Below are 20278 nucleotides of genomic sequence, written 5' to 3'. Positions count from 1 at the left end.
ACTTCTTACTCGTTCTGTCTGCTGTTGATCATCTCGCCTGTTCGGCCGTTCGAACACCCGCTCGTTTATATACTTAAGCCGGAGATCGAGAAATCTGGAACCCCACACGAATATGTTTTGGCTATAATACTGAATCCCCGCAACTCTGTATTCTCGTATGGGTTACACATCTTTCCAATAAAGATGTCTTCTCATATCCTCCTTCGAAACGCAACCATGCTAGTCCCATTTCATGAATCAAATGACTACGTGGTGCCTCTGTGGGGCCATTCGTTATTGATCACGCACAATAAAATCGCGCAAATTGGACAAGATTTCACTCCTCCCACTGGAGCGGAGATCATTGACTGCAACGACAAGTTCATCTCTCCTGGCTTCATCGATACGCATCACCATCTATGGCAGACGCAATTGAAAGGGCGCCATGCCAACCAGACCCTGTCGGAATATATGCCGAATGGCCCGTTTCAAGCTCTCAAGTCTGGGGTTGATGATTTTGAGAGGCTAATGAAGAATAGGCTACATGCAAAATTCCAACTATGAACCCGAGGTTGTTTTCTGGGGTGAGCTTGGAGGCTGCCTCGAAGCCTTGGATGGAGGTACCACGACGGTTGTAGATCATGCCCATGTGAATGTGTCAGCGGCTCATAGTAAGTTATTGTCTTGTCATGTATTGTCAGTTCCTAAGATTTTTTCTAGCTTCAAATGCAGTCGAGGCGACAGCGTCATCTGGAATCAGATCCGTTTTCTGCTACGCACCGACTATGCGTGTCAAAACCTTCAAACCCGATCTTGCCCTTGAGGGTGGCCTACTGGATGAATGGGTCATTGATTCTTTGAGGTACCTGGGTGCGAACGCTCCATTTGGGGATGGAAGGATCCACCTGGGATTGGCTTTTGATGGTTTCATGCTATCGAAGGGTCGGGTTGTCTCTCTCTATGCAGAAGCACGCAGACTCGGAGTGAAGCTCATCACCACTCATTATGTAAAAGGACTTTTTAGTGAGTGACAATGATAGAACTCATTCTTCTAATCAATGCTAGCTGTGCAACAGATGACGACTCAGTTGTTGACATCCTCGACTCGTATGATCTTCTGGGACCAGATATTCTCCTATCCCATGCCACCAATCTCACAGAGACTGATATCTCAAAGCTTACTCAAGCAAAATAGTGGATATCCACGACGCCAGAAACTGAGCTGCAAATGAGTCACGGAAATATCGTTTGTTTCCGAGAGGGCTGCACCAAGATGTGGCGCTTTGGGAATTGATTGCCACAGCAACGATTCCGGCGACATTGTCTCACAAATGCGCCTTGCTTTGCAACATGAGAGGGCCTCTCGCAACGAGCAGCTCACCAGTAAGGGCAAAACAACACTGTCATTGAATCTATTCGTTCAGGACGTGTTCCGCCTTAGCACTAGACAAGGATCACGAGCCATCCAGATGGACGATAAGCTTGGATCGCTTGAAGTTGGAAAACCTGCAGACCTTGTCATCTTTGAAAGCAACAGCCCAGGGATGGTCTGCGCATCTGAAGAAGCTCCAGTCGCGGCTATCGTCCTACATTCATCGGTTCGTGATATCGACACTGTGATTGTCGATGGTCACGTCAGGAAACGCAATGGAAAGTTGTGTACAGTACAAATCGACCCATCCATGAAGGGTGTGAAAATTCCACGCCAAAGTGTCGAGTGGAATGAGGTTGCCAGGCAGCTAACTTCTAGCCGAGGACGAATTCAAGACGCTATCGCAAAAGTAGGGGCTATTGAGCCCGAACGTTTGACCAAGGCTTTCACAAAGCTTGCGCACATCAACGGGAGTAAGCTTGTGAAGTTGTGAAGGGCTACGCCACGTGCTACTCCAATTGGGTGGTATTGCAATATAAGATTATCCATGCATTGTCTCAATAACTGGTTCCATTGTACAATTTCCTGAGATCCAGAAACGAAAATCCACAGCCCCGATGATGGCGATGAGCCAAAGATTTCTCTTGATATGTTTGAGATCATGACTAAAATTTCAGCGATGACTCAAATCGTTATAGAAGAGGTATCGAAGCACAGCTGAAAGCCCAGCGACAGTTCGGACATGTCTCATTGCAGTCAAGTTGACTAGGAGGTTTTGAAACCATGGGAAGTATTCCGAGCAAGATTTCAAGCAATTGTCGAGAAAGCAGCTCACTTGTCCAATATTGGAAAAAACTTAAACAAATTATTAGTAGCTCTTGCATTGTCCTTCAAATATCGGAGGTGCCGACAGCCTCAGGCTGAATGAGCGAGGTGTCACCTCGGCTCTGACCTCCGATGTGTCACCTATAGGGACATTATAATTTGCTGGAACATCATGGCTGTTCCATCGAGAGGAGCCTTTCTCGAAAATAGCTGTCGCTATCGGACAGCAAGACTTATCTGACAGCGATTTTCTTCAATCGTCAGTCTGCGTAATCAGGAAGCTGATGATGTTAAAAGGAGACAAGCAGGATTTTGAGATCAGCCAAGGTACTTGCCAGTTTTGAGAATTAATCATGCAACTCATGCAAGTGGCTCATGCTCAACCCCGGGTAGTTGCGCCAGATTAACTCTATATCGACAGATGACCGGTCTCAATTTTGAGGACTTCAATCTCGACTCTGGACAAGACAGAAAGGGATTGGAGGAATCATCTCTGATATTTAACCCACTCTGGATGCCGCTTTATTCTGTCCATAGCGCTCGGATCTTGCCCGCATATTTATCAGTAATTTCATAATACTTGCAGCTTGAAGTGACGATTGATCCGAATAAAATATACGTGAAACGGTTCATCCCCTGCCCCGCATGTGATGTACCTGATCATTACCAAAGCTCCTATATCCTCCGGCCGGATCAATTTGATAAGACAATGACATCGCAACATGTTTCGATGTCGTAGAGACAGACTATTCCGTCACCGCAGGCGATCTGACCATCGCCGAGCTTGGGTAACGTGCTACAGCCGTGTAAAAAAATGTTACATTTTCCATGAACCCGTGGTGCTGAACACCCAAGAATGGAGTTATTCCTGGTTTTTCCCATGACATCGCGTGCGGGTAGACTGAGTAGGTTGGGTAGATTGGGCGATCCCTCTCAGAGATGCCGATTTCAGTCACCTACGTACCCGAACGACGGTTCGTCAACCTCCTCAGGGCGATCCACTTCGAGCCTTAAATTGAGTTAGAATATCGGGGCGGACCCACGGGGCGACTTCTTATTCATTTTGCATCCCTTCAACTTAATTCCTGCGAGTTGCCGTTCCGCGACAACTCATAATTGAGGCTTCTCACCAAACGTTTCAGCATGACACAAAAACGGTCTCTAGACCTAAGGTTCGGCTAGATTGTCTGGGATCATGGGCCTGTCCGAAATGAACATGGCGCTCGCATCGGGAACTGCAGGGATCGGCAGAGCGCCCCGCTGCAAAAAGGTTGAGCTGAACTTGCCCGTTGCTACCATACTCTTTTTGGGGGAACACGGGCTCCAATATGTACATCATCATCGGTTCAAGTGGAGAGATGCTGGGACAAGTGCTCGCGTAACCCAACTACCACCTGGCGAATTGGGCCTCTTCAAATCGTGTGGGGCGATCGCAACTCGGCCGTCTAACATGGTTTAAATATGGCCAGGTCCTTGGAGACATTGAAGAGCCTCTCTTCCCTTTGGCAATTTATCATGGCGTCTCAGACTCGCAATGTCCTGTTCTTCACAAACAGTGAGCTAGGTCAGTGCAATGTGGCCCTCGCGGTGGCCGAGGAGTTCCTGCGACGTGGGAAATTCAGGGTACATTTCGCCTCATTCAATGCAGCGGCACCGCTGGTACAGGAGTTGAACACGCCTGTGGTCGACACCGATCGGTCTGCGGAGTTCCATGAAATCTTTGGTCCCAGTATGACGGATCTTGCTGTCCGAAGTATGGTTGGCCTTCTCTATCACCCACCAGGAATCAAAGGTGCCACAGAGGGCTTTATCAAAGTCAGCAATGTAATGTCCAACTGGAAGCCCACGGAATATGCGCGAGCTTACCGAAGCTGTCTCGAAATTCTCGAGAAAGTGCGCCCGTCCGTGGTGGTGATAGATCCGATATTACACGTTGGGTTGGATGCGTGCGAGAAAACCCCTGCTCGCAAGGTGATTCTTTGGCCAGTGCCAATCAAGGATGTCGTGGTTCTGAATCAACCAAAGGCTGGTGTTTGGTGGAAGTATCCTGTGTAAGCTGCAATGATTTCTATTGATCACACTGCGACATCATCGCTGATCTCTTTACAGAACGGGATCAGGCTACCCGTTTCCACTACCCTGGAAGTTGGTTCTTTCAAACATCTATCTGGTTGCTCGTGTCGGAATGGCCCTGGCCTGTGCAAAATCCGTCAGCGATGAACAAGACACCGAAAAGGCGCAAGAGGAGCGAAGCCCATTCCCTTTGAGAAACGCCTATTCCAAAGACACGTTAAGCCTCACGCCAGCATTCCCTGAGATGGATTTCCCGTTCCGTGTTCCAAACAACGTCATCAGCTGCGGCCCGATTGTCCGACAATGCCAGCCGCTTGCAGTTGTTGACCCAGAGCTGAGCGCATGGCTCAATAAACCAACAGTCCTGATCAGTCTGGGATCGCACGTCAAACCTTGCGAACAGGTTGCCGTGCAAATGGCGAAAGCAATCAGGAAGATGCTCTACGAGTATCCGGACATGCAGGTCTTGTGGAAGCTTCAATATAACTGGGAAACTTCACCAACATTCCAAAACGTCCTCGGCTCACACATCACTGCTGGCTCGGTGCTTGTGACTCCTTGGATTCAGCCGGACATCATGTCGGTTCTGGAAACAGGTCAAATTGTCGCCTATGTTCATCATGGTGGAGCAAATTCTTATTTCGAGGCTTGCAAGTACGTATAATCCTCCATCACTTCCGACAGATCATGATGCTGACCTCGAACTAGAGTCGGTGTTCCCCAGGTGGTCCTACCCCAATGGTTGGACACCTACGACTGTGCGACACGAGTCGAATGGCTAGGAATAGGAATCAACGGAAGCCGAACCTCGGCGCCAGGCATCGACGCCACTGAATTCGCCAAAGCCTTGATTCAAATCCTCCGCGACGCAGATATGCGTTCAAAGGCCAACGTCATGAAAGAGATCTGCAGCAAGACCGAGGGACGAGTGATGGCTCACGACCAGATTGTGGATTTTTGTACGATGGAATAGTCACGAAGTACCAGATAGAGATACCCGATCCCTGTGTTTCTTGTTTATATTAATAGGTTCTGCATGCGTTGTTCCCGGTGAATGAAAAAGAGCCAAAACATGATTTTAATGAAGTTATTGTTCCATGATCGTGATTATCTCATGTCACTCTTGGGTATCTTCTAGCATTACTCAAGCTGATCACGCAAGCTCCCTTAGTACCCGCTCGACCCCTTCACGAGCCTGTCGTAGTTCTTGATCGACTTCGCCATTGGCATGTCGTGACTTGACTTCGTAATGAAGCTCGACCAACTCTTTTGCCTTCCGCAGGTTATCTTTCTTAGCCTGTTCAGCTTTGTCTGCGCCGGCTGTAGGATTTTCAGTAGACGCGACCCTTGTATCGGAGACATCTGTGCCAGCGACATTCTTGTTCACATTCACAAGGTTAAGTCCTTCATAATGGCCCTATGAAGTATCAGTGTAGCTCATGCGCGGATGGAAGTCGTGTCGTGATGCGCAAGTTTCGAGCTCTAAGGTGGGGCACGAAGGTCTATTGATCGAGGCGTGGATAGTACGTACACAAACTCTTAAAGATGTGATGTCGGACAAAATTTCAGCCACTTGCATTGTGAATGAGGCGCTGGTTGCAGATGATGCGCGGTACAGGAAGAGATGGAAATGAAGTTGCGATGACGTTGGAAGGGGATGTCTTGGCGGAGAAGTGCACTGCCGATAGGTGGAGACATAAGACACGTTATCTAGATCTTTTCTTCACAATTCAAGCAAGCTGAAAGATCTGATATTATCTTAGTATTAACAATTTTCAATTTTAAAAGGTATTTCCCGGAACGCTTTTGGACGCCCGGCTTGTCGTAGAACGTACAAACACGTAGAGGTGGCGATGAATCAACCTCTTTAGGCCCCCATGGTACGAATTAAGAAGAATACAAACACAGTCAAGAAGGACAAATGAAAGTAGATTGACATTCTCAATTGTAACTCCTACATTCCATATGAGAGCAAGATATCTGCGCAAAGCTTGACCCATCCGATCTCTTCCTTTTGCTCGAAATGCAAAACCTGCATAACTCCCATCAAATACTCTTGGCCTTCGAATCAGCCTCCGAAGAGGACTCATCATCCTCAGAAGTCGTAAGGTCATCCTCCGTGAACGGCAAATATGCAACAAACCGATGTTTTACGGATCCATCAGGCCACAAAACAGATCCATCCTCATTCCGATGGGCCAGAGCAAACTTCTGATTTTCCATGTACTCTTCCTCATTCAACAAGTGCTGGACTTCATGGCTCAGTCTGGTCCAGTTTCGCTGACCCTTCCTCACGGCGTGGTCGAGACGGCGACGGTAGAGTCGGTCATCGCAGCCTGAGATGAATGCATTGACGAGGATCTCGTCTTCGGCACGGGTTGGGTGGGATTGACGGCGGAGATAGTTTGCTTCATCGTAGTAGGATTCAAGAGAGCGCTCATTCTGGCACATCGAGGAGAGGGTCATTGTTATTTCGGGGTTGAGCCAAGAGGGGAGGTGGGTGGTGGGAATATCCATGGGGGGACTGCGTCGCAGGTGAATCCTCAGGGTCCGGTACGGATGCAGGCTGGTAGTTTGATGCTTCGGGGGTTGCATCTTCTGGTATGCTGCAAATAGTATCGAGCTCCGCGATACACTTCAACAAGACTTTGTTCTTGTCTGCAAGGGTCTGGTCGGATTCACAGAGCGGAAGAACCCTGTTCTTGAGTTGCTCACGAAGATACTGCAGACGCTCCTCGGTATAAGTATTATTGGATTGCTTGATGTGGTCGAGAGCAGCGACAAGATTGGTGAGGCTTTTCAGGTATTGTTCAAGATTACGAGAGTGCTTTTCTGTTTTGAAGAGCTGGCTTTCCACTTCTCCAATATGTTCGATGAGGATCTTGTTCTCGCGACGCAGTTCGTAGGACCACAACAAGACCTGTGGTGCGACAGATGGGCCTCCCGAAGTGTTGATTGGCGACATCGCCGAGGACGCGAGCTGTGGCGTCAGGCCCGGCTGGATAGCAAAGTTGTTGGGAGGGTTCAAATGGGGTTGACAGAAGAATTACACAAGGGGATGCAGCTGGAAGTGAGAGGAACGATAAGGCGAGTGTGCCTGGTCTATGAGTACAGTACGCAGGGAAGACACCTTGAGGAACAAGTGACATTTTGGCCCGATCTATTGATTAAGTACGTGGTAAAAGCGGCATCCTTAACCAACCAGAGCGAGCTAGATACAAAGAAAACGGAGGAGAAAATGCAGGAAAAGGAAAACCGTGACAGCAACAGAAAGCATAAAAGTGTCACATCTCCAAGGGTGCTGGGGCATAGGAAACCATAACGGTGGCCCCAGAGGGCAGACCAGCGACATCAGTTCACACAGGAAAAGGCCCGAACTGGCCCATCAAGGGCCATTGCGAGCGGAAATGCGTTCAGAACACAGAAAGCCACTTTTAACGCAGGTTCTGCGATCGTAATCCGCATCAAGACATAAGAGGGAGTTAGGGCGTTTAGATGAGGTCAGCAACGTTCATGGGCATCTCCTCAATCTGGGTGCTGTAGAACTGCTCGATCTCGCGGAGCATGCGAACATCGTCAGCGGTGACGAAGTTGATGGCAACACCCTTACGACCGAAACGACCACCACGACCGATACGGTGAATGTAGTTCTCGCGGTTGGCGGGAAGGTCGTAGTTGATGACCAGGGAGACCTGCTGGACATCGATACCACGGGCCAGAAGGTCAGTGGCGATCAGGACACGGGAGGAACCGGAACGGAACTCCTTCATGATAACATCACGCTGGCCCTGCTCCATGTCGCCGTGCATGGCAGAGACGGTGAAATCACGGGCAGTGAGCTTGTCGGTGAGCCAGTCGACCTTTCGGCGAGTGTTACAGAAGATGACGGCCTGGGTGATGGTAACGGTCTCGTAGAGATCGGACAGGGTGTCGAGCTTCCACTCCTCCTTCTCAACGGCGATGTAGAACTGCTTGATACCCTCAAGGGTAAGCTCCTGCTTCTTGACCAGGATACGGACGGGGTCACGCATGAACTTGGTGGTGACCTCGAGGACGTCCTGGGGCATGGTAGCGGACAGAAGGGTGACCTGGGTGGACTGGGGAAGAAGCTGGAAGATGTCGTAGATCTGCTCGGTGAAACCACGGGACAGCATCTCATCGGCCTCGTCGAGGATGAACAGCTTCATGTGGTCGGTGCGGAGAACGCGACGCTGGATCATGTCGTGGACACGGCCGGGGGTACCGACAACGACCTGGGGGCCGTCACGGAGGGCGTTCATGTCCTCACGGACGTTGGTACCACCGATACAGGCGTGGCACTCGAGGGTCATGAAGTCACCAATGGCAACAACGACCTTCTGGATCTGCTGGGCCAACTCACGGGTGGGGGCGAGGATCAGAGCCTGGCAAGCCTTCAGGTTGGGGTCAATCTTCTGCAGGGCGGAGATGGAGAAGGTAGCGGTCTTTCCGGTACCAGACTGAGCCTGAGCAATAACATCGTTGCCTGACCACATGTTAGGCGCTTTTTTGCAAGACTATTCAAATCAAAGCAACTCACCCTTGATAATGGGCATGATGGCGCGCTGCTGGATAGCAGAGGGGCGCTCGAAACCGTAGGCGTAGACACCTATTCACCAGTCAGGATTTTCTGCACGTACCCCGCCGGAGGGGGTTTTGGGGTTTCCCCAAAGGAATTTCACATACCGCGAAGCAGCTCAGGCTTCAGGTCCATCGAGTCGAAAGAGTCGGTGATCTCATCGTAGTTAGACTCGATCTGTCCTGTAGAATGCGCAGTGCGTGTCAGTCGTTGATTCTTGTGCCATGTCTCCCCTTTGTGCTCGCCACTAAAGTCTTCAGAGACCGCGATAAGAGCGAAAAGGGCTCAAATCGCCAGAAAATGGAAAATAAACATTTCACTTACCCTCGGGAAGATCCTCGAGGCCCTTGTCGTTGGACATATTGGCGGTTGAGAGACTGGTGATCACAAACGACTTGTCGTTGTGATCGGGTGGGGTGAAAGGATTAAGCGAACGTGCCCGTAGGGGAAAGTTCGCAGGCGAGGAGAGGTACTAGTATCACAGCTCTTCAAGAAAGAAGAGCACGGGAGATGTACAGGGGTTTGAAGTGATATGTTGTTGTGAATGGGTCACAAATGGGGTGGGAAAAGAAGGAGGAAAAAATCGTCGGCGGCGGACGCCATTTGCTGCGACGCTTTTTTTTTTTGCGAAGTGGGCGGGACTCACCGCCTGCCGCTTGTGGGTCTTTCCGTTGCATTGCAAGCGAACAGTGTTTGACTGCTGCGCATTGTTCGGACCGGGTTCCCTATGGCTCGGCCTTTTTTGCCTTTCATTTTATTTCTTTTCGTTTACTTTGATCTTCTAATCGTGCTATTTCGCGGTATCGCATCTAGGCTGGGGCTGTTGGGGGGGCAACCCGGCAGAAAAAAGGAAAAAAGAAAAAACTTGAAGCCCTAAACCAAAGTGGCGGACAATGCCTGACATCACATCGCTCCCGAGTTATCCACCTGCCCAGTAGGGGAGGTGGCAGATGAGGCTATTCCCAGCCACCCGTTGGGTGTCAAGCCTAGCGGAAATGCACTTCTAGCTACACAGAACTTGCGTGGCGCTATTGGTTCTTTCCGGTCCATACCCGATGAACTAATCTTGCTGCTGCTGGAATCCTTAGATGGACCCAGCTTACTGCGCATTGGCCGGACATGTAAAGCCTTGTATGCATTTACACGTGCCGAAGAGTTGTGGAAGGCCCTGTTTATTGAGTAAGATCTCCTGTCGTTATCATCAAATATACAACCTTGGCACTACCCTATGCACATTTACGGGGCAGGCATATGGTTGGAAAATCAATACTCTGATCATTGAACATAGTACTGAATATTTGTCTAGGTCACACCCAGCGGCATTCACATGGCGAGGCACATGGCGCTCAACATATCTCAATTTACCAGCATCCAAAGTACCTGTGGTAGACTGCTCGCATCTATACTCCGATGCTCTATACCGTCCCTTTAATTGTGCACACATTAAGTTGGATCCATATGTCACCAAGATTCCAGCACGAAACCAAATCCCACGACTCTCAGACCTCTCGCCCGAGAAATTCCATGAGAAATGGGCAGACCGGCCATTCCTCCTGACCGAACCCATCAAAAATTGGCCAGTATATAAGGATTGGTCGGTCGGCACTCTGCTATCTCGGTATGGTCAGCGCACATTCCGCGCTGAAGCAGTTGACTGGCCTTTGCGTACCTATGGGGACTACATGGCCGACAACGCGGACGAGAGCCCGTTGTACCTCTTCGATCGATCCTTTGTTTCTACCATGGGCCTCTCTGTCGGTCAACCAGACACAACCCCCGATGCAGCATACTGGCCACCGGCTTGCTTTGCTGAAGACTTCTTCTCCGTGCTAGGCAATGACCGGCCCGATCATCAGTGGCTGATCGTTGGACCCGAGCGTTCCGGCAGCAAGTTTCACAAAGATCCCAACGCCACCAGCGCGTGGAATGCAGTACTACGTGGGCCCAAGTACTGGATCATGTTTCCCTCGGGTGATAAGAACCCACCACCGCCAGGAGTGTTTGTGTCTGAAGATTTCAGCGAAGTCACTTCTCCCCTCAGCATTGCCGAATGGCTGCTCGAGTTCCATGCTGAGGCACGACGCACCCCTGGATGCATGGAGGGGATCTGCGGAGAGGGAGAGATTCTTCATGTGCCGTCGGGCTGGTGGCATCTGGTGATCAATTTGGAACCGTCGATTGCCATAACTCAGAACTTTGTTCCTCGAGCTCATCTCGGTGCGGCGCTGGACTTCCTGTCCAACAAGGCTGATCAGGTGTCCGGGTTCAGAAAAAATGTCGAAAATCCTTATCAGAGGTTTCTGACTGGAATGGAGGCTGCATACCCAAGCATCCTGAAGAAAGCTCAGGAGGAACTCCAAAGGAAGGCAGAAGGGAAGAAGCGCAAATGGGATGATATCGTCCGTGGAAAGGCGGAGGGCTCCGAAGACCCGAATGGCGGTGGCTTTAGCTTTGGATTTGGAGACGACAGCGATGTTGAAGTGCCATGAAAATCACCTTGGAAACAATTGAATTTTGGACTATTTAAAGATACCGAGCAAAGAACAGACAAGCGTCACAATTTCAAATAATATAAGAATCATCCTTTATGCGAACATCTGTTGAAATGATGCAATACAAACGCCAGGACAATACAAGGCGTGGGTCTAGTGGCAAGCAACGGACTTGGCAGCAGAGGTACCGTCTGCGAAACCCAGATATCCAACGAACGCGCCAACTGCAACTGCGAGCATGATCATGCCGTTATAAGTCATGAAGAGAAGCCTATCGCGAAGCCGGTCAGGGTGGTATCAACAGCCGTTGAAGCTGGGATCACCTACATGATAAAAAAGCTGTAAAACACCTGAATGGCATACAAAGCTGCCAGTGTGATTCTTCCCTGGCGTGCCATGGCAGCCCTGTTATCCCTTCCTACAAGCAGTGGTGAGCGCTCGCCACTAACGGGCCGAATACCCTCCGAGACGTTGGCGATAGACTGCCCAAGAATCCCATCTTCTGCAGAGCAAGACATCAATGAGAGCTCGCCACAGCATGAATGTGGCAAGGGAGGGGTTTATAAATAAGCATTAACCACCTTGCCAACGTCACGGCCCAACATTGCTTTCGGTATAGATGCCCTCGAGTAAGGAAATGGGAGACCTACCTCCGCCTGTAGTTGAAGTCACAGGAAAAGAGTTCATTCGTTGGTAATGCGCAGCTTCATATCTGCGAGTCGCTGCGCGGACTCCCTCGTAGCCTGCTGTGAGGAGGACAATAAGGATGAGCGAGAGGATGAAAGACAAAGGCCCGGTGACGCGCCACCAGCGGAAAATGATGCAAAGATTCTCAAACGACCAGGTGAACACCATCTAAAGGAAGGGCACGGTTAGCTCGAGCACTCTCTGGCATCCTGCAGAGTACTTGCATTCATGTTGCACTGGCCACCCATGTCCATATCGCCATGGTCCATACCGCCGTGACCCATGTCATGGCTCATATGCATGGAGTGATCCATGATTAAAATGTAGCACCGAGAGTAGGAAAGATGAAGTAAGTCTCGCGCACTTAAAGTCCAGAGTTACCCCAAGATATCGTGACCTGACACCAGGTAAACACGAGGGGCGATGGGATGATGACAGGCATGCAAACCGTGCAAACACTTGATGGCTCGATAAGGATCTCCGCCGACAGCTTCACCTTCGCATTCCCGCATTTGCTGCTCGCTCTGCTCGAATCGGCTCCTCCACTGCTGCATGAAGCCTACTACTCACATTGTTTGACATCGTGCGATATTTCAACTCCCAAGATGGCAGACACTGCCCCGGCCCAGACTGCCACGCCCGCGACCAACGCGCCAGCAGCACCAGCAACTGGCGCAACCGCGGGAACCACAAATGCGCCCGCTGACCAAAATGGCACGAGTCGCGGGCTACCATACTACGAGAAATTGCGCCGAGAGCTAAGAGACACGATCGCGAACAAGCGCGCGATGGACAGGTGCATGGTGAGTTGAGCCTCCGCGCGCCTTACCCGATTGCGACGAACGGCCGTCTATTGAGCGCCAGCATTCAACCCCCCAATTCTTTACAACAAATAATGCAACCTAAGCTACGAAAAAGACCATGAGCTAACTGTGCATAGGCCCAACTTGAAGACCAAATTCACCGCTTCGAACAATCCTACCTCGAAGAAACAACCGCCGGAAACATCATCAAAGGCTTCGACAACTACATCAAGGGCTCATCAAGCGGCTCCAGTCTGGGCGCCTCCGGACTGAGTCTAGGCTCTGGTGTCGGCGGACGCCGAAAAGCCGCAGTCACAGATGCAGACCGGGTGTTCTCTAGAAGCTCTGCGAGCTATATGATGGTATGGGAATCTCTCCGTGCAAAGACTGGAAAAAGACTTGCCAGTACTAAGATCTATCGATGCAGGACTCTCCTGGCCCTTCGTCCGCACAGACAACACCCTCCCACGCCGCAACCCCGACCTCAACTACAGGCGGTAACATTCCTCTAAAGATTAACGGTGACGGCGGTGCGAAAAACACAGGTGGTTCGTCAAAGAACAAGAAAAAGTCATCTGGTGGATCGAAGAATACAAAGGGCAAAAACCAGACAGATGAGTTCTCCGATGATGGGGGTGAGAAACCGCCTGTCAAGAGGTTGAAAATCAGCTACGGCAGAGATTGATCTCTGTCTTTGTTTTTGATGTACTTGAATCTTGCATTACGTGGCTGGCGTTCTGGGTGAATAATTACGGAGTTGAAGTTCAGGCGCGGGACAAAAGGCGTCATTACTAAAATGTATATCACGAATTTTTGAAAGACTTTATGTGAAAAATTTGTTCAATTTTTATTCATCAATGTGTCATAGCGGCTGAAAGGACTGTGAAAAGGGAGGACGGAGTAGCTCAAATGGCAGGAAAAAGCGAACAAGGCATGTAGGGCAGCTTAAAGCTGGAGCCGGTAAGTAGCAATCTCGAACGCTCTTAGCTGAATATCCACCGAAATGGAATCGTTAGCTTGCTGGATGAGTAGTTCCTCTTCATCGTCTTCGAGGACATTGCACTTCCACACGCGCTTGACAGGTAAAGAACTACGGAGAGAACCCCGGGCTTTCCCGCCAAGAGACTCGTAGACGCGCACAATCACGCTCCGACCAGGGCGAGTGGGGAGACCACCAGAGGAGACATCCTCATCGTCTTCACCGCGCTTGACAGCATCCATGATAACAGAAGGCGCGCCGTGGATGGAAACAGCGTCAAAAGCGGCATTGCAAGCAGCCGCCTGAGAGCTGGCCTGCTCTACGATCAGAGGCTGATTGAAGTTGTAGCCGGCACGAATGGTCCGGTCGTCGAGAGGACCGGTATGGGGAAGGATGGCATAGCGAATGACATGACGGCCCATGTCAGCGTGAGCATCTGGTGCTTTGGGAGCCCGCAAAAGCGAAAGACGCATCAGGTTGCCGCAGGTAGCGAAGCCATATTTAGAGTCATTAAGGATGGAAATCCCGTAGCCGTGCTCAGAGAGGTCAGCCCATTTGTGGCAGCAGACTTCAAATTTGGCCATGTCCCAGCTAGAAAGGATTAGTATTTCAGATTCTTAGAAATTGGAAGAGTACATACCTTGTGTTATAATGGGTTGGGCGACGGATAATACCGTACTGGGTCTCGTAGGATGCCTCGGTGTTGGTCACGTCCACAGGGAACTCGACCTTGAGGAACTTCATAGTCTCATGCCACTCTACCTCGCTCTCGAACTCGACGCGCGAGGGCTCAGAGGAGACGGAGGCGGCGAGGCTGATGGTGGTCTTGATCCAACTCTTGTCACTGATCTTGGTGTGGCTAACCAGACTAACGCGATGTTCGTCGTTCTCTGCGAATGACAGTCTTGCCGCTAGACAGCTCTTTTCGAGACTCGAGGTGGAAGACTTCCACATCCCAAGCTTGCCAATATAGAGGCTTGTCATCGAAGATAACCAGCTGCCCGACCTTTCCACCCTTGGCGACAATCTCTCTGTCCGCTTCAACATCATACAGCGAGGTGATAATCCCATTCTGCACATCGACTTTCAGTTTACCATCTGTCAAGACGGAACACACCAGGCTGGATCTCGGTCACCGTAACTGCGGTATTGGCCTTGAAATCAACCGGCTGGCAAGAGAGAACTCCAGTTGAGCCTTCAGCCAGGGCGTACTTGGAGCCTTCTGATTTAGTCAAAGCCTCGGGGATCTTTACCAGCTCTGTGCGAGGCCATGGTAAAGTGTTCAAAGCCACGAGGTTCTTGGCATCACCTGGACTAGTAATTCCCAAAAGCGGCGAGAGCATCTTTGCGCAGTCTAATGCCGGTCTTGAAAATCTCAGCGTAAAGTTTGTCTGAGTCGTCGTAGCACATCTCGATTGAGCTACCGGGCAAGCAGTCGTGAAACTGGCACAGCAGAACACCTTCCCACATCTCGTCAATTTGCTCCTTGGGATAATTGTACCCCTTGTCAGAGCCACGGAGGGTAGCAAGGGTAGCCAAGAGCTCAATTTCGCGCAGCAAAAATTCGGACTTGCGGTTGTTGCGCTTGTTATTCGCCTGCGTGGTGTAGGTGCCCCGGTGCAGCTCGAAGTAGAGCTCGCCATACCAAGTAGCATAGTCAGTACCATCTGTGGCGTTTGCCTCCAGCTTGTCGAAGAAGTCGTCGACGGACTCTCCCATCTTCACTCGTGGGAGTGTACCAATTTTGTCACTAAGACCGCGGCATCGGCGCAATTTCTCCAAGTGCTCAAAGGTCGGGCCACCACCACCGTCACCCTTGCCGAAGACCAGCAGAGAAGTCTTGTCCTTATCCATGGACTTGTGCTGGGTGACGCTGCGTTTCAGGTCTCCAAAGTGGGCTTCGGCGGTGTATGTTTCCGCGGGAGGCATGTGGCACATCACCTGGCTACCGTCCAACGCAACCCATTGGAAGGTAGTATGAGGGAAATTGTTGATATTGTTCCAGCTGAGCTTTTGGGTCAAGAATCGGCTCATGCCAGCAAGGCGACAAATTTGAGGAATCTGGGTGGAGTAACCAAATGTATCTGGCAGCCAGAAAGTGGTGGATCGCTTTCCAAAGTGGCTTTCAAAGAATCGCTGGCCGTAGAGAAACTGTCTCACCAGTGACTCTCCACTCGGTAGGTTGGTATCGTGCTCGACCCAGCTACCACCAATCGGCTGGAAGTTACCCTTCTTGACCCAGCGCTTGACACGGTCAAAGACACTTGGATAGTATTGCTTCAGCCATTTGAACTGCTGTGCCTGGGAGCAAGCAAAGCGATGCTCGGGGTAGCGTTCCATTAAGTCACACTGGTTGGACCATGATCGAGCGACCTTGCGCTTGGTCTCAGCCCAGGGCCAAAGCCAGCAGGTATCGATATGGCAATGACCGATGGCGTACACAATCGGCTGCGTATCAGTCTTATAAACGTCCGTCGAATCGACTTTGTCACCGAGATATTTTTGAGCAATCTTGCGGGCTTCAAGGATTGACTCTTGGCTTCCATCGCCAGCAATGAATGCATCAATTATGGAATTGGCTACCATGTTAGCTTCATGGGCCTCCCAGGAATCACCCGGAAATTCGCGAGCGGCATCTCCAATGATCCAGAAGTCGTAGTAAAGTGCGCGCGCATCCAAGTTGACAGCGGTGATCTGTGCCTTGCTGAGAACATAGGTTTTGTCCGGTCGAGGTGGTTGAATCGAGTCCCCTCCGGGGGCGTTCCCCGAACATGCCATTGCAGGCCATTTCGATGTAAAACATATGTTCCTCACCGTCACGCCATTCATCGGGAATGATCCATTCAATTCGTTCTCCACCACCAGTCAGACCCTGCAATGGCCGGCCGTCTGTCGACCACACCAATCCCTCATTGTTTGCATCCCAGTGAAACTCCAAACGTTCCTTATGGCGCATTTCCTCGGGTATCTTAAGCCGGATTCTGAACCAATGGGTCGACCAGCTAGGACCAAATGACTGCCCGACAGAGGTCGGCTCGAACTCTTGGGAGGTGGCTTCATTGAAGGACGGTCGCTGAAGGTTTGGGACCGAGTAGACGGACAGGTTGACATGATCTTCGTCGGAATTCACTGCTTCGTTAAATCTAGAAAGCAGATTTTGGCCCTCATATTGTCCCGTAGATGTGAATTGCTTGAGTCGATCGGTGTAGATCTTGGTGATGCGCTGGCCGACCGGTCGCTCGGCGAGCCGGGGTAGCGTGGAAGCAGGAGCGGGGGCGAGATGCGGAGTTTCCCCACCCATAACAGCGATGGAGGCAATGTTTGTTGCTTGATATTGAGATTTAGATTGAAAGACAGCCGAAGGAACAGGATCCTCAATGACTGGCTGGAAGAATCGAGGTAGGTCGCGAGGAAGGGAGGAAGTCGAGTTCCTAATGCGGAGGTCTGACGGAATGCGGAGGCGGTTGCGATCGGCGGGGCCAAATGTCTCAGGCACTCTCCACTTATCCATGGATTGGGATTCCGTCTGAAATCATACTAGGCTTTCATGTCACTGCGTTAACTTCAATACTATAGTACGCAAAAGATAGATAACCTATATTACAATCATTTCACATTCAGTTCGATCACCCAGCGACATCAACCGAGATATTTCATGTACTTCACAAACTCTTCGTCTGCCTTTAATCGCCCCCAATCCTCATCTCTAAGGCAGGCTTGAACCGCTAGATGACCATTCGGCGACTTTGGCATCAAGTAGATCAGACTCTCCACTGGAGTGAAGCTCGGTCGGCGTACTGCCTCGGGCTTGCCAAGTCCCAAGTTGAAGTCAAGGTCATAAGAATTGATCTTAGACCATGAGCTTAGTGCTATGCCGCTCAAAATATCCACACCCGCCATAGGAGAGGTCTTCGTTTTGTCTTTTGAACGGGAAATATAAGTAAGAAGAGACCTTGTGGCGTACGCCAGATCCCTGTCCTCCGAGGTTAACTTAGCGCGAAATTCTGCAGCAGCTGTGCCCAAAGGCACATCTCTTAGGTTTTGCAGCGTGTTTGTGCTATATGTCATATTCTGCAGCACACCGGGGTATTGAGCTGGAAGACCCACATGCTGCCGGACATCGATTGCGCGGGCGAAAGTGGACTTTGTATCGGGTTGTAGGCGAGGGATTCGGGCCCTGGATATGCGTTTCCATAGGAAAGCACAGATAGTATCGTCGGTCGAAACGAAGCCGTCTGAGAGGGGTCGATGTTGCCAGAGACTTGAGCTCTGCCAGCGAATGGGCTGAAAAATCCAGATACGCCCAGGTCGAATTAGGGGGTTGCGATAAGTTTGGGTCACTGGCAGATTCCTCTGGCTGGGCTAGCATCTGGGGAGCCAATTCGGGGCGGGGTTCATACGGCTCATCCAACAAGGAGATGGCCGTGGGCCGGTCAGGGTTACCAAAGGACACCTCCTCCTCTGTAAATTGAAGGCCGTAGCAAGCCTTTGATAGCCAGTCAATAATCTGGGCATGCCCCGTCATGTCCATGACATTGTGCTGTGACATAGAGGTGAGAACTAGGCCGCCGGCGATAAAATTCGCTTGAATGGCGAAGACAAACGCGGACTCGGATGCGAGACCAAAGTTGATAGGCAGGTCCAGGGTAAGGCCGGGTGCGAATGTACTTTCATCCAGCAGTGAGCATGGATAGCCGGCTTTCCGGAGGTCTTCCATTGTCGGGGCGGAGGCGTCTTCTCGGAGATCTTTGACAACAAGTGGAATCCTGTCCGAGGGTACAATGCGATATACACCCGTATTCCCATCACTAGCGCCTTCATTGATGACCTCACCAGCCAGCCATGGAAAGCTGTCGCGCAATCGGTCCATCCCATTCCTCAACGTAGAGAGGATGGCATCCGGAGAGGAGGTCTCGGCAACCGGGAAGACGGAGCATAGTTGGGTATAAAGTTTGTACAGAGCAGGCTGTTGACCTTGCACGTCAAGGATGTTTTGTTCTGTCATTGTCTGAATTTTGACGCTGTTGATCATGAAGATGAAGAAGATAATAAGTCGTATATATAGAACGACCCCCGAGTCGACCCCCAAAAGCCCGGGCCCTGTCCGGCCCCACTTTGAGCCACATCACCTGGGCATACGGATATGCGATTTCTGCATTTATCATCTGGCTGGAAATATGACTTTGCGACGTACACATCTTCACGCAAGGTTGGATCCCTCTTTCTTCAACACTCGTACAAAATAGGAATAAGCTCGTACTCCGCACTGCTGCTGACATACCCAAAGACATTGCAAGTGCTGTTCCGGGCAAGTTCAGGAATCTACGTGAATTTTCCAGTGTACCATAACATTCAAAACACTGATGAGGATGCTCTTGCAGAGAGATTGAAATCTAGAACCCACGATACACGTCGCTGGCTACCTCCATGAAGCAATTCCAATCAAACGGTTATATGAGCATGAGGCCAAGATTGAGCGTTTATATACTAAAGCTGCTCTTGAGATGTCTCGCCTCTAAGTGTCAGACACCTACGTCCCTTTCGCCCATTCTTACAAGCGTGTTGTGGATGGAGGAATCTACCTGTTGACCAAGGAAAATTTTCGCGGCTTTGAGAGCGCGATAATGGAATGATCGGTGAGCGTCAAGACACACAAGTGAATGAGGAGAACATGTTGCAGTGTGGCAACGTCAACACACGAGCAGCGAACAAGAGGTTTTTAAAAACGTGTTCCAACTAGTCGTTTTGATCAAATTTTACCCATTTGTAGAACCTTTCTCCAGCGCTGGTTCCACAAGAGTCTAGGCCAAGGTAGTAGTTCAAAAATCTTTTATGAAGGGTCAACTGGGAGTCATTCATTGTCGGGGGATCGGTGCCTGACCCTGCGGGTGCCACGGTTCTGGGGTTGCGGAGCCCGCCGTTGTCCGCACCAGCGATCCTTGCGGTGCCAAATCAGCAACTTCGACCGACTGAAGCCTCATAGACATAGAAGTAGTCCTGAGTGATAAATTCAGGAACAAATGTGTTAGCTGACACGTTGTAGCCGCAAAATACTGACATAGAATTCAAGCCTCATCCAAAGAACTACATGAGTCTCTAAATACGCTAAGTGGGCGATCTCCAAGAATCACACGATCGGAGAATTTAGGAGTATTACGTTAAAAAAGTCTCTTATACGATCGGCGCGTACGCCATTCGCCTAAAAAACCACGAAGAATCGTAATATCGCGCCAGCGCATCACAGCTGACGTCTGTGCAAGAGAGTAAACGGTGAAAAAGAAAGGTCAAGGTGAGCCAGATCAGTCTTCGAGCATGTGCATTACTTGACGATGACCAAAGCTAGCATCGATTCACACCGATGCAGAATCTACAGTGTTCCAGCCCAATGTACCCCGGGTGTTGACGCAGAGAACCTCACCAATCAAGGCCCAGCAATTCCGCGGTACTACCCGCGCACTAACTGCATTAGAC

At 50.5% G+C, this 20278-nt stretch overlaps 12 protein-coding genes across 12 annotated transcripts; 4 read left to right on the top strand and 8 right to left on the bottom strand.

The window, feature by feature from the left end:
- Positions 1-183: 183 nt before the first annotated feature.
- Positions 184-1823, top strand: N7477_007055 (uncharacterized protein; the record flags this gene model as incomplete). The annotated part of the gene is made up of 5 exons (XM_056968718.1): positions 184-464; positions 514-650; positions 700-1002; positions 1056-1086; positions 1253-1823. Coding segments are annotated over 5 exons (1323 nt in total), but the record flags the coding sequence as incomplete, so codon positions are not given.
- Positions 1824-3691: 1868 nt separating this feature from the next.
- On the top strand, positions 3692-5222 carry N7477_007054 (glycosyltransferase; the record flags this gene model as incomplete). Its single annotated transcript, XM_056968717.1, has 3 exons — positions 3692-4227; positions 4286-4903; positions 4958-5222. 3 exons carry the CDS (start codon positions 3692-3694, stop codon positions 5220-5222), a joined length of 1419 nt encoding a protein of 472 aa, XP_056821513.1.
- A 180-nt stretch (positions 5223-5402) lies between these two features.
- N7477_007053 (uncharacterized protein) lies at positions 5403-5828 on the bottom strand (the record flags this gene model as incomplete). Its single annotated transcript, XM_056968716.1, has 2 exons — positions 5403-5666; positions 5781-5828. 2 exons carry the CDS (start codon positions 5826-5828, stop codon positions 5403-5405), a joined length of 312 nt encoding a protein of 103 aa, XP_056821512.1.
- A 467-nt stretch (positions 5829-6295) lies between these two features.
- N7477_007052 (uncharacterized protein) lies at positions 6296-7214 on the bottom strand (the record flags this gene model as incomplete). Its single annotated transcript, XM_056968715.1, has 2 exons — positions 6296-6773; positions 6886-7214. 2 exons carry the CDS (start codon positions 7212-7214, stop codon positions 6296-6298), a joined length of 807 nt encoding a protein of 268 aa, XP_056821511.1.
- Positions 7215-7740: 526 nt separating this feature from the next.
- Positions 7741-9207, bottom strand: tif1 (putative eukaryotic translation initiation factor 4; the record flags this gene model as incomplete). Its single annotated transcript, XM_056968714.1, has 4 exons — positions 7741-8753; positions 8808-8876; positions 8954-9028; positions 9171-9207. The coding sequence occupies 4 exons, from the start codon at positions 9205-9207 to the stop codon at positions 7741-7743; spliced, it is 1194 nt and encodes a 397-aa protein (XP_056821510.1).
- A 532-nt stretch (positions 9208-9739) lies between these two features.
- N7477_007050 (putative F-box and JmjC domain protein) lies at positions 9740-11335 on the top strand (the record flags this gene model as incomplete). Its single annotated transcript, XM_056968713.1, is given in 3 exon segments — positions 9740-9764; positions 9782-10025; positions 10153-11335. 3 exon segments carry the CDS (start codon positions 9740-9742, stop codon positions 11333-11335), a joined length of 1452 nt encoding a protein of 483 aa, XP_056821509.1.
- Positions 11336-11491: 156 nt separating this feature from the next.
- N7477_007049 (low-affinity Cu transporter) lies at positions 11492-12339 on the bottom strand (the record flags this gene model as incomplete). Its single annotated transcript, XM_056968712.1, has 4 exons — positions 11492-11609; positions 11666-11840; positions 11989-12193; positions 12250-12339. 4 exons carry the CDS (start codon positions 12337-12339, stop codon positions 11492-11494), a joined length of 588 nt encoding a protein of 195 aa, XP_056821508.1.
- Positions 12340-12630: 291 nt separating this feature from the next.
- On the top strand, positions 12631-13513 carry N7477_007048 (chromatin modification-related protein EAF6/MEAF6; the record flags this gene model as incomplete). Its single annotated transcript, XM_056968711.1, has 3 exons — positions 12631-12828; positions 12966-13190; positions 13256-13513. The coding sequence occupies 3 exons, from the start codon at positions 12631-12633 to the stop codon at positions 13511-13513; spliced, it is 681 nt and encodes a 226-aa protein (XP_056821507.1).
- A 260-nt stretch (positions 13514-13773) lies between these two features.
- N7477_007047 (uncharacterized protein) lies at positions 13774-14791 on the bottom strand (the record flags this gene model as incomplete). The annotated part of the gene is made up of 2 exons (XM_056968710.1): positions 13774-14398; positions 14448-14791. 2 exons carry the CDS (start codon positions 14789-14791, stop codon positions 13774-13776), a joined length of 969 nt encoding a protein of 322 aa, XP_056821506.1.
- A 330-nt stretch (positions 14792-15121) lies between these two features.
- N7477_007046 (uncharacterized protein) lies at positions 15122-16393 on the bottom strand (the record flags this gene model as incomplete). Its single annotated transcript, XM_056968709.1, has 1 exon — positions 15122-16393. The coding sequence occupies one exon, from the start codon at positions 16391-16393 to the stop codon at positions 15122-15124; it is 1272 nt and encodes a 423-aa protein (XP_056821505.1).
- A 25-nt stretch (positions 16394-16418) lies between these two features.
- Positions 16419-17318, bottom strand: N7477_007045 (uncharacterized protein; the record flags this gene model as incomplete). Its single annotated transcript, XM_056968708.1, has 1 exon — positions 16419-17318. One exon carries the CDS (start codon positions 17316-17318, stop codon positions 16419-16421), a length of 900 nt encoding a protein of 299 aa, XP_056821504.1.
- Positions 17319-17864: 546 nt separating this feature from the next.
- fgaAT (fumigaclavine B O-acetyltransferase easN) lies at positions 17865-18812 on the bottom strand (the record flags this gene model as incomplete). Its single annotated transcript, XM_056968707.1, has 1 exon — positions 17865-18812. The coding sequence occupies one exon, from the start codon at positions 18810-18812 to the stop codon at positions 17865-17867; it is 948 nt and encodes a 315-aa protein (XP_056821503.1).
- Positions 18813-20278: the final 1466 nt, after the last annotated feature.

Source organism: Penicillium maclennaniae, assembly GCF_028827695.1.
Source record: "Penicillium maclennaniae strain IBT 15551 chromosome Unknown utg000006l:1.0-2513246.0:1.0-2515036.0, whole genome shotgun sequence".
Classification (NCBI taxonomy): Eukaryota; Fungi; Ascomycota; class Eurotiomycetes; order Eurotiales; family Aspergillaceae; genus Penicillium; species Penicillium maclennaniae.
Note: the sequence above shows the minus strand (reverse complement) of the source record. Positions and strands in the feature narration are given on the sequence as shown.